The following is a 21,411-nucleotide window of genomic DNA, read 5'->3' as shown; positions in this document are numbered from 1 at the left end:
TTTTATAAATGATTAAGATAACTTTCTCACCACTTGTATGAATTGCAACCTATGATTATGTCATAGGACAGTTGCCAGACCAAAATTTAATATAATCCAATTCAAGCATTGCTTTGTTTGTGGAAATAAAAACAAAGTGAGATTGAGCAAAGAGGGACGTATCTCTTAGAAGGATGGAGGAAAGGGAAGGAACAAATTAATAATGATACTGTATTTTAAGATAACATTATTATCTATGAAGATAGCAATTCTACCAACAGTAGGCCTTGTGTGGTTCTTTTTCAGCAATTGATTATTAGCTGACAAAGATTAATTACAAATTATTAATTAAAACTTCATCCTTAGCCTTTCTAAAGGCTATTAATTTTAGGTATTGAATTTAGATTTTGCCTGTCAGTTTTTGAACACAGCAACATCAAAAGCTTACCAGAATTTCTCCACAGAAATCCCTCTAAGATTGACAACAATAATTAAAATGTCATGAAAACCAAGGCTTCACAATTTTAAGACGAGGCTATCCTGTCCTTTTGGTGATATTTTCTAGGACAGATCTTTAAAATGAATAAACTCCAGCAATACAGGAGTGCCTGCCTGGCTCAGTTGGTCGAACATGTAACTCTTAGTCTTGGGATTGTGAGTTCGAGCCCCATGTTGGGGTTAGAGATTACTTAAATACGTGACCCATGTATACTTGTTTTACTCTAATACTATTTTTTAAAATACTCTTTTATTTTGGATGGCTGCTAACATTTACTGGAGGCAACAACTATAACTTTATTCTTCTTGAAAAATATTACAGAAGTGGGAACCTGAGTAAATGTTCTCTTCTAAGAAAAATTCTTAGGAACTTTTCTCTTCTAGTATCTCTCTACATGAAAATTATCCATCTATGAGATCATCATAGTGAAAGGGAAAACGTACTAAAGGTCACACAAAAGGAAAGTCAACAATTTGTGTTTTATGCATCCAATAAAGCATCCATTATCTCCGTTCCAGTTCAATGTTTACCTGTGAGCCACTTTTCCTCTCAATAGCTGTTTCTGGGAGATAACACTAGGCAACCAAGGGAAACTAAGTCTACATGTGCCATGCACTTACAATTTACTTTATTTAGTTTTTATTTTCATTTTTTAATTGAATTTTATTATTTATTTACTTATTATTTATTTTTTAAGAGAGAGAGAAAGAGCATGAGTGGGGGAGAGGCAGAGAGAGAGGGTCAGAGGATCTGAAGTGGGCTCTGTGCTGACAGCAGTGAGCCTGATGTGGGGCTCGAACTCATGAACCATGAGATCATGACCTGAGCCAAAGTCAGGTGCTCAACTGACTGAACCACCCAGGTGCTCCTATTTTATATTTTAAAGTTTTATTTTTATTAGTTTTGAGAGAGAGCGTAAGTGGGGGGTTAGAAAGAGTGGGGGGATCTGAAGCAGGCGCTGTGCTGGCAGCACAGAACCCAACACGGGGCTCAAACTCACGAACCATGAAATCATGACCTGAGCCAAAGTCAGATGCTCAATCAAGTAGGCCACCCCAGTGTCCCTACCTCATTTAGTTTTACAACAAAATTGTTTTTCTTATTTCATGGATAAAGAAGTTGAGATTCAGAGAAATTAAATAACTTCTCCTATAACCTAAAACTAGTAATTAAAACACAGGTTTGCCTTGTGTTAAAGTCTGTGCCCATTCCTGTTCCAGGAGGCCTCCTTAGTTAGGTCAGTTCCAACAAAGATGGTTTCCAAAAGGAAAAGTCAAGGAATGATAAACGAAGAAAAGGTAAAGCAAAGAAGTGGAGAAGATTACAGGGTTTAGATTCTTTATTCCAAATTACCTAGAGCCCAGCAAGACTGCCTTTCCTGGCACCACTTTCGGAGCACTCAGACTCTGCCTTAACTGTGTGTCTAGGCATAACGGGAAAACGAAAGTTAAACAGAAGATCCAGGGACACCAGAATGTCCACAAGACCAGGTTTGGGGATGGCAAGCCCTTCCAGTTCTTTGAATGGAGGGTATGGGTAATATTCCATTTGGTCATGGCATTAAGAACAATACCTAACCTTCAATAACTATTCAGTGACAGAATTGATGAATGGATGAAATGAGTGAACGGAGTCTGATAAAGAGGGTGACAGAGCTCCGGAGACTGCTGGTCTTTATTTCCACTTGGGAGTTTTCTTTCACAGCTGGAACTAGCACTAGATCCCACCAGGCTATAGAACCTAACAGATTGCATTTAAGATCCTTTACAGTTTTATGGACTATGATGTTTTATTCTGCATTCCCAGCACATAATGGAGTACCTTGCACATGGCAGGCACTCAACAGATTGCTCAATAAGTGAATGAATGAATAAATAAACCAAAGATATAGGTATGAAGCAGACTGGGCATTTTCTTTTATAAGTATGAAGTACTGTTCTCAGTCAAGATCCTCATAAGACTAGAAAAGTCTGAGAGACCTAGAAATCCTCAGTGAGCATGGGAAGGAAGCTAAAAAAATCCTCTGCAGTTTAAGCAATATCTAAGAATGACAGCTGAACCTGAGTATGGAGGTGCTGGTGACAGACGATCTATAAAGTTTAGTGAAATTGTGAAATGGCAAAAGAGAATTCATTGCTCAAATAAGCAAATTCATTGCTCAAATTCATTGTTCAAAGACCAGCTTAAATAATCTATAAAGTTTAGTGAAATCGTGAAATGCAAAAGAGAATTCATTGCTCAAATAAGTGGGAGGGAATAGTACTTTCCAATAAGTAGAGAACATTCAGCACGAACCAGAGATCAGAACGACCTGAAATGTGAGCCTCAGTGGTAGCAGAAGGTGGACCTCGCTCCCTGTCAAAGAGATGAGTTTCAAAATGGGAGAACGCACAGTGCCTCATGCATGGTGACTATCAACAAATTATGGAAATGATGACAAAGGAAAAGAAAAGAGAGATGGAGGGGAGCAAAGTGGGGAGAGAAAAACAGATGAGTGTCCCTCAAAATGTGCCTAATCTGGGGTGTCTCCTTCCAATTCCTCTCATGGAGCTTTGGTTCTGGGCATGCTCCAAAGGGTCTTGCTCTAAGGCAGTGGTCTTACTCAAAAAGCATTTCCATAACCCAGATCCAGAAAGACTATAGTGGAACACCCTTAGGACTCTAAGGGAAAAAGCAATTACTGGACCCTGTTCCTTATCCCTAGGTTCTAATGCCAAACTCTCCAGATGCCTGGCATTTCCGGAGTACTTCCAAATGTCATTTAGTGTGATTACAAGTTTCATATCTATCCTTTCCACCAGACTTAAATTCCTTGAGGACACAAGACTGCTTTTGCTAAACCCTGTGGTCCCAGGAGCTAATGTAGTCTCTGGATTTAGGAAAGGGCTCCATGCATATTTGTTAAGAAAATGAAAAATGACCTAAATATTTCTAAGTGTTATTTTATGGTCAGATCATAATGATAAAAGCATTTTGGTGTTTTCACGTGAATAAAGCAAGTACCACATGTCATTCTAAACCTACATCATTTATATTCTATTGGAAAATTGGTTGCAAGAAATCTGGCAGGGTTTTAAAACATAATATTAATCTGGTAGAAGGCATATGTGAGGTTACATATTTTGGTTTATGGTTCTAAAGGTTAGTATGGCCCAAACTCTTTGTTTTGTGAATGAATAAACTTGGCCTACCTTGATGAAGGATTTCTAGATACCTTGGCCTCAGTACAGATACAACTACCTGAAGCCTGTTGTGAACTGTATCATACTTATAAAGCACGCTACACATTTCTGTCCCTGATTACACAAAGAATATATAACACACGAACCCAATTCTATTTTTGTGTCACTATAACAGAGAGAGATCCTGAGGGTCTACAACACTAAATGGCCCAAGAGGGCTATGCTGTATGAATGACTTAAAGTCTTCCTACAGTTATTGTGGAAGGGTCTCAAGTTACCAGATTGTCACATTTCACCGTTTTCAGCATGCTTATCTCAAAAACTTATTTGCTCTTTTAATATTATTTCTCTCTTAATCTTCTTTTAGTGGACTTGAGAAGAAAATAACCAAGCTGTTTGGAAGGTACATAATTAAGAGTGAATGAACTCTGAGTCAAGAAGACCTAAAGGTATCCATTGGGAGTCAAGTAAATGAACTTTAGTTCCTGGACATTTTGGCATTGATTTTGGCTTCTCAAATGTCCTTTTGACTTGTTTTTTTAGCTCTTGGTTGTCATCCAGATGAGTAAGACTGCCAGAAAGAGCCTGTCGGTAATTGGAGTTAGAAGAAGAAATGGCATCCGAACTCAGATCTCCACTAAATGTTCTCTTAAAAATGCAGCCCGTCTTAGGTAAATGATACATCTCTCAAAATTCATCACCTATAGTTCCTACATAATGCCTCAACAATCCTTTGCTTTTATATAATCCTCTATAATTGATAGATACCTATAAATGTTATTTAAACTGATCTTCAGTGAACATTTTTGATACAGACAAAAATCTTCTCCTTTTATGACTAAGAAAACTACACTTGAGAAATTCTTATGGATAGCCCTCACAAAGACGAAGCTAGTAAGTGGCAGAGAGGGGACTCACACTCCAGTCTCCTGACTCCCAGGACACTTCTGCCACTGCAGTGACACAGGTTTGACTATATGAATTAGTGGAGCACAGGTGGTCTACAAAGGTTACTAATAGCAACACCACACTACTAAGAAGTGTGCGCCTGCTGAATTTCAGAGGATCATTACCTTATTACTTCTCCAAATGCATATTCCTGAGGGAAAAAACATCTTCAACAAAATCTGTGCCATTTAAACACTCAAAGTGTATTTAAATATTTTCTGCACACCTCAGCTTCTCAATGTAGTATTGTTACTTGTCTGGCCCATTTAATCCTCAAAGCAAAAAGGCAAAGTCCAGTCTACAAGAGCGGTAGGCACACATTTTATGACCACCATGTCAGGCCTGGGAACATTCCTGTTCTCTCTGAACTCACAATGACTGTGAGATCCAGTGCTGAGAAAGCTAAAAATGCTGCATTTCCTCCTCCTTAGAAAAAGTTTGAACCCTTAGGAGTATAATCACCCAGGGGCACCTGGTTGGCTCAGTTGGTTAAGTCTCTGACTTCTGCTCAGGCCATGATCTCACAGTTCATGTGTTCGAGCTCTGTATCCAGCTCTCTGCTGTCAGCACAGAGCCTGCTTCAGATCCTCTGTCCTCTTCTCTCTCTCGGACCCTCCCACACTGGTTCTCTCCTTCTCTCTCTCTTTCAAAATAAATAAAAATTAAACTTAAAAAATAAAAAAATAAATAAATAAATTAAGAGTATAACCACCCATATGAGTGAGCACTAAGAACTGATATTAAGGATACACAGTGTGCCCTTCATCCCCGGGAACCATTACCTCTGCCTGTTACTAACCAGACTAATAACGCTACTGCTATTGATTCTTCTGACTTATGTCTTACTGTCACTAGACCTCCAATTTCAGTATAAAATATTCACTACTTCTAGAAAGGTAATACGTTAAATTGCTATCAGCCATTAACACAGCACTAAACAAATTTCTTAAACTTGATCTTTGCTACTGCTAACTGCATCTGAAACAAGGTGGTTTTAGTAAAAGGATAGGAGATGGGGATTTGGGAACATAAGGCAGTCTGAGCCACAGTTAAGGCTGACTGAGGTGCTACAGAGGTGTTGCTGGCCCCAGGGTTCCGATTAGGGGGAAAGCAAAGCAGAGGGGAAGAGAGCCTTAGAAAGATTCTGGGTGGTGGGGGCTTGGGGCCAGTCAGGCCGGTGGGGGCCATTGCTGAAATGGAGCGAATAAAGAAAGTGAAGAATAGAAAGAGAAATCAAAAGGTCACATGTTAACTATGGCAATTTTTTACTAAGGCTGGCCATATTTTAGAGAAATTATGAAATTTGGTGAAGGGATGATATTGCTAAATTATTCCTAGCAGGTTAAAACATTTTGTTAAAGATTGCCTGCTTTACGTACTCAACACAAATGCTTATTAATGAAACCAGTAATGTGCAAAGATTATTTATTTATGGTTTTCAAACAAAAATGGTATTGTATCAACTCCACTGGGTACGCTTTGTCCAGTTTGATGTTCTAATTAGCAATTCTTAGCATGATTAAATGCTAAATACACAGCTGTGTGAGGCTTCAGCTGGTAGTAACCAGTAGTGCCTAATACTGACTTTTTAAAAGAGAAAAACAAAAGTACTCAAATACTGGATACAAAACTTTCGAGTATTCAGCTGAAAGAAGCAAAGTTATAAATATAAACAGGAGTTATATATAACATGTTGATAAAGCTAAGAGATGTAGTATTTGTCAACTCTGTAGAAAAGCTGTTTGGACTAAAAGAAAATAAGCCAAGCTGAAGGAACTTACTTGGTTGAGCTCACGATATGACACATTACATATGGATCTCCATTAACTCATCGTAATTTTTAAAAAAGACCTTATTACTAAGTAAGTCTAGAGAGATAAGCTATCTACTTTGAAACATTATTAAAGAAAACCCATATACTTTTTGAAAAAAAGGAACTTTTCCGTATGCACCTGAAAAAAAGTTGTACATAATCTAGCACATAAATAACCTCACTCTTTCCTAACTTTCTCTGGTAACATCCAACATCTATAAATAGCTAAAAACCAGTGGAGATTTTTCTATCTCCATAACAGAAGTGACCCAAATTACATGCATCAGTATAAATTTCTACCCTTTAAATGGTAAAGATCCTGTAAACAGATCTCATTTGAAGTTTTATTTATGAAGCAAATTACCTAAGGCTTAAATGAAAGAACTGTAAGTTGCAAAAAGAAAACCAAATTCACTGTTTGGTAGGCACAGTAATATAAAACAGGTTAGTACTAAGTCCCTCAGATGATTGCTTATTCTGAATCATAGGTATTTCTGACTAAGCCAAGTTTTTATGGCCCTCCCTAAGCTTTGGCAGCATAGAGGACAAAATCCCTCCTTTTAACCTCTCTATATAATATTCAACTAAGTATGTACTTTACCAAAATGAAATTAAATCTGCAAAGGCCTTAAGCATTTTCTTATTTCAATTTTTGCCTTTCAGAAGAAACACATTTTGCAAAATCTATTCACAAATTATCTACCATAAAAAGCTGAAAGACCAGAATTTTTCAAGTGAGAAGAAACCAATGTATATATATATGGCTTGTGTCCTAAAATTCTCTTTGAGATTACAGTTCAAGAAGAAAAATAAAACTTGTTCAATAGAAGTAGTAATTCAATTATATTCTCTGGAAGAAAATGAATTTTCTGTATTGTGCAAAATAAAACCAAATGATGGCGTGAATTAAAAAAAAATTTAACGTTTATTTATTTTTGAGACAGAGAGAGACAGAGCATGAACGGGGGAGAGGTAGAGAGAGAGGGAGACACAGAATCTGAAACAGGCTCCAGGCTCTGTGCTGTCAGCACAGAGCCCGATGTGGGGCTCGAACTCAGGGACCACAAGATTGTGACCTGAGCCCAAGTCAGACGCTTAACCAACTAAGCCACCCAGGCGCCCATGAATTTTTAGTCATAAATTCTTATAAGACCAAAACTACTCACCTTAATACTATTTCTAATGATTGCTTATGATTTACTAGAAAAATCAAAGCTTTGCAACATATAAATTGTAAAATTCCTTTCCTATAGCTATCCCTTGCCCATCCTCTGTGAGCCCCCACCTTCATGAACTATTACTTACACCATACCTACACAGAAAGTCTGCTTGACTTCAGTTCTGTCAACATAACTACACCAGAGATTAAAATGTTTTAAGGATATAAATCTACATTTTAATTATGTATGGTGCCTAAAATGTTTTATTCCATATCATCACTGAAGTGGAGGAAACTTAAAAACTAATCCAATCCTGCCCACTGACCTGCCCGCAATTTAATGATAAAGAAATGGGGACCCAGAAAGGTAAAGTGATCTTCCCGAGAACCTCCTTGAGACCTTGAATATATATAATTTCCTGATTCCCAGTGAGCACTCTTTCAACTTTACCATTGGACCGATGTAGCAGATATAAGAAAATGTTAAAGGAGAGCATAAATTTAGTTTTTTGTTGCTACTTATCTACTCAGTAAACAACTAAAATTGTCCAGTGACATAGGACCCCTGCATATGTCCCCAACTAACATGTGGAAACACCCAATTCAGCAGTAGTGATAACTGGTGGACTTTCCCTTCTTGAAACACTCATTTCTTGGATTCTAAAACACCATTCTTTCCTGGATATTCCTCACCTCCCGGAGTTCTTGAAGTCTCGTCTTCCTTTACAAAGCTTGTACATGGTTGAGTATTGTTGGCTCAGACCAAAGTCCTCCTTTCTTTCCACACCTCTCTGTAAGTAATTTCATTTATTCCTAATGCTTTAGTCCAGTCTCTTGGAAGATGACCCCCACATTTGAATACCCAGCCCTGACTTTTCCTCTCAGCTCTATGCTCGTATCTTCAAAGGTCAGTCTGACATTTGTGCTCATAGATCCCTGGTTTCTCAGATTTAATATGTCCAAACTGAACGATGTCTTTTCTCTCAAAAACCCGCTCATCCTTCAGTCTTTCCCTTTAACGAAATGCCTTTGACTGGTTACTCTTGCAGGAAACCTGCTGTTTTCTTAGAGTCCCCTTCACCCAACTCCACCAGTTAATTCTACCTCCCAAATACACTTGGAAACATCCCTCTTCTCACCAGCCCACCACTTCCCTGAGTTATGGCAACATTCACTCAGTTGGACCTCATGTCTTCTCTCTCTCCTTCTAACAAGATTTCCCCACAAAGTAACCAGAGCAATTCTTTCTAAAATCCAATCACTTTTAACTCACTGAATAAAATCCGAACCCCTTACAGTGTATAAGGGCTTCTGTGAGATGATCTCTGTTCAGCTGTCAATGTTTACCTGAGCCACCTTGCCCTAGCCCCTTGCCTCCTGCTCTTCAACCTCACTGAACTTTCTCAGGTCTTCAAAATGCACCTTGGGATGATGTGTTCACTGACAGGAATGTTCCCCTCCCGTGGCTGGCTCCAAACTCTCATGAAGCCCTACTTTATCTCCTGAGAAGACTTCTTCGTCTCCATCAATGCACCCTGATGGCTTTCCTCCACAACACTTTAGTGCTGAAATTATGGATCTTATTAATTTATTTACATCTTTATTAATCATTTCTCCCATCAGACTCTAAGTGGCACAAACAAAGAAACCGGGACTTGCACTTAATATTGCTAGTTCAGTGCCTGGTACATTTTAGGCTCTCAGTAAGTACATACCGAATGCATAACAAAATGGCTATCTATTCCTTTTCTGAACGGCCATCCCTTTGTGGTATGCAAAAGCTTCTCACTGCCCCCAACACAAAAAAAGTTCTCAAAGGACCTTGCAGTGAAAAAGAAAATGTCAAGCTGGTTTCACTGCTCTTCGTGGTGGCTTGGAACTGGTAGTCAGGGCATTTATTTAGCTTCAAAGTTTTAGTAATAATTTGTCCCGCCACTTGAGCTTTGCACTGATAAAAGCTCTGGAAATCTATAGCTTAAAAATAATTTCATCTCATTTTTGCAAAATAAATTGGGCAAATACATAGGCTTTTACAACTGGAAATTACATTAATTCAAAAAAAATATATTAAGGCCTATACATGCAGAGTGCTGTGGCACGAGGTATGGAAGTGGGTGGGATATAAAAGATGAGCCAGGACCTCTGCTCTCAAAGAGTTTTGCTTCCTCCATTACTCTTTCTGAAAATGTTCAGTTTTTTAGAACCTAGTGTTCTTATTTCTATTTTTATTTTATTTTGGAGAGAGAGCATGCATGTGAGCAGGGGAGAGGGGTGAGGGAGAGGGAAAGAGAGAATCCTAAGTAGGAACCAAGCTCAGTGTGGAGCCTGATGTAGGGCTCGATACCACAACTCTGGAATCATGACCTGAGCTGAAATCAAGACTCCGAGCTCAACTGACTGAGTCACCCAAACAACCCAGAACCTAGTGCTCTTCTTAAAGCGCTACACAAATTAAATATTTTCAACTGAGATTAAAAGAACTTTTCTCTAACTCGAATTAGGGATAGAACAATTTAACAGACATTTATTAAGTGGTTGTGATAGTCAAAGAAGTGTAAAATCCGGTTGGCTTACTTTGGTACGTTTATCTTTACTATATCATATATTTGAAAATTTTTGATCTAAAAAGCAGAAGCAAATCAAGGGAAATAACATCCTCAACATAGCATAAAGGTTTCCTCTCTTGTATCAGAAGACAATTGTCCCGAGAAGCTATCCTGTCAAAAAGCTACCATATGAAATAATCTTAATTATATGTAAATGCCCATTTTAATAAGCACTCTTCTCTGAAGCAAACTTCTCAGGAAAAAGGAACACATGCCTCTCTGTGACCCTCTTTCTTTTCTTCTCTCTCTTTCATATCCCATAGCACTTTTATCTTACAGCACTTTCTATAACGAATGCCTGTTAACAGTCTAATTATATTGGTAGAATCACAACTTTTGAGTCTTCTACTAAAAGTGGTCCCCTGTAACAGCAATAAGTGCAGCTTTGCAAAAAATATCTTGACAGAAAGCCAAAGGAAAATGGTGGAGGTACGTGTTTCCCATTCTGGCCCATTCTGTGCCTCATTTGGTAGCACCATTGCTTCTGACTGTATGGAGGGTCTCTTGGGCTGTGACTGCTTTGTGTCCAACGTTTAAAGAATACGCCTTCTTCCACAAATGCCCAGGGTTCTGGTCTGCATAGCTTTGTCATTTTTATTTTGGCACCCAGTTCCTGTTGCTGAGTACAGGCAAATCGCAGGCACTGCGAGCACCTTGCTGCCTCTCCCCTGTGCTTTGTGAAATGATCTTTCTTTGGCACTGTGCTAGGAGGAGTTTCTATACGTCTCTGATTCTAGATGGAATTAGAACACATTCAGGATTAAGAAGTGCCTGAAAAACTCTGTCCCATTACTTCAGTGCCTATTTCTCTTTGGCTGTTTATCCAATTTTCTTGCTATAAGTACCCATTACAAAGTAACCCTCTGCCCCAAGTTGACTCTGGGCATATCAGACAGGAACCAGTATTTTCCTTAAGTACATGTTCAGGATTTGCAAACTTATGAGAGATGCCTTCAAAGTTAAAAAAAATAAAGTGGTTCTCATAGCATAAAAATATTTCCTGAGCAAGCAAGCTGACATAAAGACTGCACACTAAAAAATAAATCCTTTCTCATATTTTTTATTTATAGTATGTCAATAATGGGTAGCTGGCATTTATAGAATGCTACATAAAATATATGGCATTCTGCTCACTACTAAATTTTGGATATAAGACTGTAGATAAGAAAAAACGTGATTTCAGCATATAACTTCTTAGAATTTTAGAAAACAGGCATTTACATAATGTGACTTTAAAATCATAGCCTGCTTTGGGGCCCCTGGGGAACTCAGTCAGTTAAGCGTCCAACTCTTGGTTTGGCTCAGCTCATGATCTCATGCTTCATGAGTTCAAGCCCCACATCAGGCTCTGTGCTGTCAGTGCATAACCTGCTGGGGATTCTCTCTCTCTGCCCCTACCCTGCCTGTGCATTCCCTCTCTCTCTCTCTCAAGATAAATAAAGAAAAACTTAGAAAAATAAAATCATAGCCTGCTTTGATCAAATACTATACGTTAACCTGGGATAAAATATTTTCAGAATGTTGCAAAAACAGAAAAAGAATATAGTGGAGATGAATGAAGAAATAGGGAAAATAGTTGAGGGTATTCATTCTGAAAAGCGTAACTAACTATTATTAACATGGCTGCACACGGACATTCTGTTTAGGACTGTGTCTTAAAGCAATGGTTGATAATTCAATAGCATCATCTTAATTTCACAATGCAGAGGTGTAAGATAATAAGCTCCCCATGTGTATAACGGAAACCAGGGCTCTTCTAGATATTGAAATACACACATACACATTACACAATTTATGCTGAAAACAAGTGTCTAGAAGGGAGAAAACCTATAATGATCACAAAAAAAAATTCCATTCTCATGCCAAATATATTACATAATACAATTAAAATTTATAGATCACACAGCTTGTCTGCAAAGTATGGTTAGTCCTCAGACCAGCAAGCATCAGCATCAGCTAGGAATTTGTCAGAAATTAGTATGCCCATCCCAGACCTACTAATTGGCCAGTCAATCTATGTTTTGACAAGAATGTCATGGCATTCTGATCCAAAGAATACTGAGGAACTGGGGCAGGATACAGAGATATTGCAAGAAATCAGGATAAAGACTGGGGTTTGTTGCTGAGTCTGCATTCTAGATCTTAGAAGAAAACCTAGAATTTATTTATGTTTTTAGGTTTCTAGGCTATCCAATCTAATAATCTAGTTTACAGGGTCTGAGTGTGGAGGAGAATCTGGGGAGAGTCTCTGGTTAGAAGGCAGGCAGTCATTTATTTGCCCTAAGCTCTTTTAGGAATGGCAAGCACAGACATAGGAAAATGAACAGGGGTAGAGCCAGCAGGACAGGGGTTAGGGTCCCAACTGCTCCATGTAAAGGTCTGAAAAGCCACAGACAGTATCATTGAGCCTAAGGAAGCCGGCATTCCCAAGTACCATGAAGCTACACCCTTAATTCTCTCACCCTTGAGAAATGTACCCATCTGCTTCTACTAATTTCTCACAACACTCAAATGGGCTAATGTCACATTATCTCACTTGTCATTTTCCTCCTATTTCTGTGAGAATGAGGATGAGAAAAGAGGACGAAAGAAAGAGAAATAAACATCCCCAGGACAGGAGCAGAAGGACCACGTGCCAACCCCTAAAATAAGTAGAGGGGAAGATGTGGAGACTTCCTTCACGTCCCCCCTTCGCCCCTGAAACCATTCTATTTGCCATGTGGAAAATAGTAAGTGATAGCGATTCAGCAATTATAGCTCATCTTAATAGGAGCTACTTAATAGGAGCTACTAAAACAATAATAGATGCAACAACCGCCACCACCAGCTTTGCCATGGCTCTCACACACCAATCCCTCCGAGGTAAGCACTGCCGTCCTCACTTTAATGAGGCTGAATCGCTCATCCAAGAGTCCTGTGAAGGCCAAGATTAAAAGTCAGGGCCATTTGGCTGAAAAAGCCCATGTTTTTCCACTTTGCTACTTCTGCCACAAGCTCCAGTAAAGTTGGTACAAAAAATTCCATAAACAAAAGTATGAATTAGGTAGTTTGTCTCCAGTGACACTGAATCTTCAGAAGCTTATGCTCACTCCATCCTCTCCGTCAAAATCTGCACTCAGGAATAGGTCTGGCAAACTCAACTGACAGTAGAGATTTTAATTTCAAAAATAGAACTGTTTGGCTTACAATGAGATGAATATCATACCAAAAACTTGGTACCAACAGCAATTTAATTATGAAAACTGGCATTTGTAAAGATGATCAGTTATAAAGATTTCCCTTAACACGGCCAGTGTTTGAATTAATATCTACATAAACAATTCTATTGGGCATCCTACAGCTTAAATACGTAATAGCACAAGAAGGAAGGTGTTTAAAAATCCTATCAGACTCTGTACCTTCAATTATATTTGGATCTTGTATCATATCAGGAAATCTTTGTAAACCCATAATGCTTACAGAAGCAACTGATAAGCTATTTAAAACTACAGTGCAGCTTAGAAAATTAACATATCAGTAAACTGAACAATAAGTTACTGATGGTTCTAACAGTGCCTGATATACTTCCTGGATAGATTCATTGAGCAAGGTAATCTGGTTTCTTACCACAAAATAAAGACAAAATATATGATCAACCTATAAAACTTTTGCAATAAATATCTCCAACAACATTTTACATTAAGTTCCCAAAGCGAATCTATCACTTCTGCCCAACTATCCTGTGGTAGTGAATATTTAAGCTCAGAATTAGTCATTGGAACTACCTCAGTCTCTTTCCAACATTACAGTTGTCAATTTCTGATCCCGGCACAGCTGCTAACAGCACAATAGTACTATATAGATGAAGACATTTTACTAAGTCATTTGTGAGTGATGGCATTCAAAATGAGGAACCTGTAACAAAGGATATATAATTTGATTAAATGATACTTATTTAAAAGTGGGCATTTTAGGGGCGCCTGGGTGGCTCAGTCGGTTAAGCATCCAACTTCAGCTGAGGTCATGATCTCACGGTTCATGAGTTCGAGCCCCTCGTTGGGCTCTGTGCTGACAGCTCAGAGCCTGAAGCCTGCTTCAGATTCTGTCTCCCTCTCTCTCTGCCTCTCCCTTGCATGCTCTCTCTCTCTCAAAAATAAAATAAACATTAAAAAAAATTTTTTAAGTGGGCATTTTAATCAATGTGGTACAATGGTTATAATCCCATCTGTAGCTTTATATTTCACGATAATATAATTTATATATAACACAGTATTAAAATGGCCGGAGTTTTCCACAACTGCTGTAATCTTGGATCAAGTTTGTTAGCACCAGCAACTGTGGTCCCATTTCTCAGCCTAAACACTTCATTCATTATTCGGGAAGTCAGCTTTCCACTACTATATGTAATACTAAGGAATGGTTTACAGGTGAATCAATGGAAACTGAAAATGGAAAGCCAATGTTTTGCTTCTCAGTTTTATTCTTCTTCTTATAACCTGATCTGCTCACAAGTGGTTAATCTAATGAATCTGTTGTTCAATATCTCATTTTCCCCAAAACGCTTCTCTGTGAGAGAGTTCTGGCAAATAACAAAATGACAAGCAGTGAGTATTTCACGACCCTGTCCTTGGTCTCATGCTCTTTCTTATCTCTGCTTATCTCTTATCTGTATCTCTCCCCAGAACTATGTTTCCCTAAATTAAAAATGTTTCTACAACTGGTGAATTGAAGATGCCCTTAATACTCCTCGCCTGTCAATAAAGCACCTCTGAGGCATACCAAATGAGTACCTTACCCACCCCAAAACATCTTTCAAGACAGCAAGAGCTGGGCTGATTCGCTCTACTAACCCTGTTCCCGTGCATATTTGGAACACAGTAGAGGCCATTTAGTTCACCAACTGAGTAATGTATAATGATCTTTTGTCAATATCAATAACATTATGTAGCAATTCTAATTCATTAAAATAACTTAGCTTGGAATGTTTGGTTGTTTAATGGCTGGGATGGTATGTGGACATAAATTAGAAAGAAACAGATAATGCCTATACTATTAACAACATTGTTGGACTAGCTGAAACCTATTTCTTTTGGCAACTATTTCTATTTGATGCAGTTCATTTAATCTTAAACATTCACCGAATGCCTACCATTTTCTGGGTACTCAGGGGAGAAAGATGAATTAAGTAGAGGATCCACCCCCTTTGAGGCATCCACACTCTAGTTACGAAGAAAGCCATGTGAAAAACCAATGTTTAAAGTACAATCTATTAAGTGCAAAAACAGTTTGGGACTGTAGAAGCAGAACAGTGGCAGAGATCAGCTGCCTGGCAGGGTCAGACCATTTCATCAATGAGAAATCATTTAAAAATTATCACCTGAAATATGTTAATTTTAAAAACTAGGGTGCACCTAGGTGGCTCAGTGGGTTAAGCATCTGACTTCGGCTCAGGTCATGATCTCATGGTTCGTGGGTTCGAGCCCTGTGTTGGACTCTGTGCTGACAGTTCAGAGCCTGAAGCCTGTGCTTCTGTGTCTCCCTCTCTCTCTGTCCCTCCCCCACTCATGCTCTGTCTCTCTCAAAAAATGAATAAATGTTGAAAAAAATTAAAAATTAATAGACTCTCTAAGTAAATGTATGATTCCTTAGTGGCATTATTATTTCCCACTAATAAAACTGCTAAAAGCTTTAATCACTCTCTGTTAGATATTATTTCATTCACATTTAATACTTAAAGGACCTAATCAAGTAGGGATCTATTTCCACACCCCTTTCCTGCCCAAGGCAAATCTTTTTTTTAAAAAAATTTGTATTCATGTTCTCTACCACCCTGCAATGATAGAGTAAGATATAATCCAATCTGGACCTCTTCTCCTTCATTGACACATTTTAAGGACCCATACTCTAGGGAGTCAGGTAGTAAATAATACTGCAAGTTAGGCACATAGCTAACATGCATTGTTAAATAATTGTATTATCAAGGAACTCAATTGCTTCACTCTATGCTAATAAAGCACCTTGTAATCAAAAGCATTTGGACCGGGCTGATTGCTACTATTAAATCTCTAAAGCATAAGTAAGAGTATGCATGACTTAAAATTTGACTCTCGTATTAAGTCCTCACAATCTTTGAGATATCAAATAGTTGAGAAATATTCGTCTCTGCACAGTTTTGTATACACTACAAATGTGTAAATGAGTAAAATGAGTACCAAGAGATGTAGGCATCTTGACAAAATATCTAATCACAGCAAAATAATCCACATTTTACTTGGCTGTGCCACAAACCAGCTGTATGGCCTTGGATGGGACACTCAAATTCACTGAATCTCCTATGTGACAAATGAATGGACTATTCTCTGTATTTTGAGGGGAGAAAAATAAACTAAATTAATGGAACTGAACTAGATGCTCTCTAGAGTTTCTCTAGGCTCAAACATTATGAAAGCTTCTAAAAAGTGTCTTTTAGAAATTTTCTGTAGCCTTTCATCCCAGGTTTTGAAATGAAATCCCACTGTCAAATCATTTCCAGACATCTGGAACACCTAATCCATCCCCAATGTAAGATACCAAGGCAGTTAACAATTAAGCTGTTATTAGTGAATCATGTGTTCTAAACGGCCACTTGCTGGGCCCTATTATTTTAGTGTCACAACTATGACCTGAAAATAATACAGGCATTTGAGAAACTCATTAACTTGTAGAACCCTGAGGTACAGTTTATCATATCAGAGAAGTCTACTAGAGAAATCCCAGTAGGAACACATGTGTTCCTAAGCATATAAAACCTCACCAGAGTAAGAAATATCTGAAAGTGTAAGACACATCATTCTTCAAAATGTTCCCTGGTGAAAAACTTTGTAAGTGGCATACTGAACTGAAAACGGCCCTTCACACTTACGAACTAAGTAAGACACTTTCAATGGGAATAATACATTTACCTAGATCTACATAACACATGCACATACCATAACTGGCACAGCCAAAGTGTCCATTGCAAATAAAAAGCACATCCTTAAAAGAATCATTACAAAACACCCAAAGAGAAAAAAAAGAACAGGGAAGCCCACAAAGTAGGTCAAACCAGCATCACCCTAGAAATTATGCAAATCAGAAAACATTTGGAGTAATAATCGTATATAAGGCTCCAAACCCACTCAAAAGATGCTTTAAAAGTAAAATAAAATAGTGAAACTAACGGGCAGAGGGACCCATGGGGGAAAAGATAAGCTTGGGTTATAGGAAAAAAAGAAACATTCTCACATGCTATGTATGTATCTTAATGAAGGGCAGTGGATAGAAAACAAAACATAAAATATTATTCTGTGCTTATGTAGCTCAAGTTGCTGCAACTCAAGACAGATGTACAGGGACTGAAGACTCATCAGAACATTCCTTTTCATCATGCATTTCTTTTTCAGTCCGAAGGGAGACAGCACCAAAACAGAAACCAAATGGAGCAGGCAGAAGGACAGTGCTCTGGCTGAGAAAAAAAAATGAACACCGGGAGGGAACAGGGCTCATCTGTGTAATATTATGAATGACTCAGAGTAAAAACAGACTTCCTTATCAAGTCTTGTAGAAGCTACTTCTAAATCTGATTTTAGCTACCTTTAGGAAGAGGAGTTAATATATAACACAGTGACTCTGGCAGAGAATACTTAAGGATTCGAAATGGGCTTGGATAAATTTGTGAATGGCTGAGAAAAGCTGAGGTTAATTCCTATCCTTTATATTTGATGCAGAGAGAACAATTGTGCCCTCACAGCCTCCATTGGCGACATCTGATTGAAATGCTAGGGTGGTATGGGCCACAGATCTGGCAAGTTCTATTTTTTTCATGTTACACGAAATATATCAAGGTGTTATTTATTAAATATACTTCTAATAAATGGATTAGAAAAGCCTACAGGCTGGCTGTATATTCCAATCACATTCTTTCTCCATGAGAAAATGCTGCCCAGTGATTGTCCTTATCTGATGCATATATAAAAATGTCTGGATTTGCTCTTCATCAAGTCCTTAACAAATTTTTTTTGATACGTAGTGACGAGAGCTAGAAATGAGTAATTTAGCAGAGTTGTTGTGAGTGGCTCTTTTCAGATTTTCAAGAGTAGAAATAGTTTCAGTAGAGGACAAAATCGTAGAACAACTCATTGCTTCCTGGTAAATGACATCAGATGCTGAGATTAAATACAGAGAACCAATCTGGGGTTAGGAAACCCTACAACAACAGATATATGAGCATGGCTCCTGCAAGTTTGAGATACCTAAGAAAACACACTGTGATGGAGAAGAGAACACAAGGGATTTATTGACAGCTCAACCAGGAAAAAAGAATTTAGGTCTGACTTAGATATGAGACAGGCTTTGTTCAAGTTCAATCAGTTCCATCTTTGAAATGAAATTGCAACAGAACAGGATTTCTTTAAAAGAGTTATAGTTGCTTACTAAAAATTAGTTGGCTCCCTAGTTTGATGGAAGTTACTACCTCGTTTTCATTGTTGGACTTTCTTGTGGTTGTGATTGCTGAAAGAAGAACCTCTATTTACATGGTCTCCTATTTATTTGAGTTCACTGAACCTAATCTAGATGTGGAGACCTGTAATCGTGCTTCTGGCAAAGAACAGACAGAACTCTGTTTAATTAAAAGCAAAAAAACTCACATTCATTAAAGCTAACTATCTAATAACTACATTCTCCTCACACACTATCGTTATTACTTAATCAAAAATAGATTTCCCAGCCACTCTATTGACCATATAGAATGGCCCCTCAGCAGTGTAGAAATGCTCCATCAAAGCAGGAACGTGTTCCAGGGGAATGGCATCCACAAAAGAAGGGACCCTGGTAGGGATCTACTGTCTTAACTACTTTTTAGAGCAGCATCGGTTAGCCAACAATAACCAATCCTATCTCTTCCGAAACTCAAAACCGATTAAATTGACCTCTGTATTTAGAAAAGATTACCAAGGAGTTCAGCAAACCTTACTTCTGGTAGTGGGCTGGCCGGTTTGGTTAGGATTCCTCCTACATACACAACATTAGGCAGAGTGGGTCTCGGGAACTCCAGTGCTACATCTGTACACAGCATCCACAGACTGGACCCATGGACCAAGTCATACATGGACTTCTCCGGCAGCAGGTTGTACTTCTGCATTATCCTTTCATACTTGGGAAGAACCAGAAAGCTGACCCCTAATCTGGAAATGAGGTAAACGCCGGTATTTTTCATCCTTTGCAGCAAGTTCATGTGGTCTGTGAGGAGTGAGTTAAACTCCGGGACGTAAGCTAATGGGGCAGGAGCACCCACTTCAGCAGGATACCAAAGGCCAGTTGAAAATACAGCATATTTAACCCCTAAAAGATGAGCTATCACAAATCCACACATGTCATTAGGGTCCACCAGCAGCAGGTCAAACTTTTCCTTTTTTAGACCCTGAATCAGGGCACGGTTGCCAACCATCATATCACAGTTTTTAGTATAGTGATCCAGTATGTCAAACAGTTCGATTGCTGTCAATCTCCCAGAGAAAATATTCCGCATTTTGGACTGCAGGAAAGCATCCGAGGTGGTACTGTTAAAAATCCCTGGGTAGCGCTGGAGGCTGTAATGATTAGATGGTGCGATGTCTCTGCCTTCAGAGAGAAGAAACACTGTACGGTGGCCTCTCTCGTGCAAGGCTGAGGCTAGTGTCTTGAAAATGTACATATGGCTTTCAAACATAATTGGCGGCACGATGATGATTTTGGCAGCCTTCGCTATCCCAACCGCACTCCACAGGAGCACGAAATACGGAGTGTAAGACTTCATCGCTGAAATGACAACCAGAAAAAGACTTAAAACAAAGTATAGTCCTTACCATTCAAAACAAACAATCACAAAGACTTCTTTCAAAGTATTTGATGATCCAATATTTTGTCTAAGGATCACTGTTTAAAAGTATCCTGATATTTGTTCTAATTACCTCTCTATTTTTAAAAGATAATTTTTTTAAAGTACAGAACTGACAGCAAAGCTGACAGAAACTGAAATACATTTAAAATATATCCGTTGCAGAGCACATAACTCCATCAGTAATAGAGAACTAGATACTTTCTGAGAACTAGATTTCAGAAATCTGAAATAAAACTTCTATAAGATTGAATGAAAGATCTCTCTTCTTCGAATAATCACAATGAGATATCTATGAAACATTGTTTATCTTCCTTTAAATTTTTTTTGATGTTTATTTATTTTTTGAGAGAGAGACAGAGCAGGAGTGGGGGACGGGGAGAGAGAGAGATGGAGACACAGAATCCAATGCAGGCTCCAGGCTCTGTTTGAGCTGTCAGCACAGAGCCCAACCAGGGCTCGAACCCACAAACGGCGAGACCATGACCTGCGCCGAAGCTGGTGCTTAACCAACTGAGCTACCCAGGTGCCCCAACACTGTTTATCTTTTAATTGAACATTAATGTTAATCCCAGGAAGAAGGGCCAAGATTTTTGATTTCTGGGTGCATCAGCATGTATGTGTCTCTTTAAATCATTTTATCACAGCAGTTACGTTCCTAATTATGACCAAAGCATACCAAAGAAAGATTGTTTTAAAAAATAATCCTTTCAAGTAACAGTTCTATATAAAGGACATTTTTCTACAGGAAAGATTACCTTTTATGTGAATTTCCCCTCTATCTAAATACACTTATGTATCCTGGCAGTCCCTATGTAATTTATAGCAATTTGCTAATTCATTTCCGGACATTAAAAGAAAAACTTTTAATAGAAAAGTTCAAGGGAGTTAACCAGATCTATGTAGATGTTTATAGAAGTGATTAACAAGTGTGTGCCAGACCACACTTCCTGTGTTGTACTTGTAAGTCAGGTGCAAATGGCAAGTTAGATCATGGTTGTACAGGTGATACCTATCACTTCTACCTTTTCATGTTAGTGGATTATGTACAATAGTTAGAGTTGTCCTCAATCAGTTTTTAGAAATAAGTGTTCTACCTGTGGGGTCTATATAGTGTGCAAATTCCTCCTACCCGACCCAGTATAATTTTTACTTAGACTCTAAATTAGCCTCCAAACTGAAAACAAACAAACAAACACACGAACAAAACCCATGTAAATAATAATTACCCATGCAAACTGGATATTTTTACTTCAAGGAACAACTTAGAATAGATTTATATGCACATCACCAAATCAATAACCATTTTCATTCATTATCATATATTAACTACCCTACTTGTACAAATTCC

At 38.3% G+C, this 21,411-nt stretch overlaps 1 protein-coding gene across 1 annotated transcript in view; it reads right to left on the bottom strand.

The window, feature by feature from the left end:
* The window catches only part of UGT8 (UDP glycosyltransferase 8), a 56,626-nt gene extending 36,646 nt beyond the window's left edge, over positions 1–19,980 (bottom strand). The window contains exon 1 of the mRNA XM_049631084.1: positions 19,158–19,980. Within this exon, the coding sequence (XP_049487041.1) occupies positions 19,158–19,979 (822 nt within the window). The 5' untranslated portion in view covers position 19,980. The remainder of the gene's footprint in view (positions 1–19,157) is intronic.
* Positions 19,981–21,411: the final 1,431 nt, after the last annotated feature.

This window comes from Panthera uncia, chromosome B1 (genome assembly GCF_023721935.1).
Source record: "Panthera uncia isolate 11264 chromosome B1, Puncia_PCG_1.0, whole genome shotgun sequence".
Classification (NCBI taxonomy): Eukaryota; Metazoa; Chordata; class Mammalia; order Carnivora; family Felidae; genus Panthera; species Panthera uncia.
This window is presented reverse-complemented; position numbering and strand designations above follow the sequence as displayed.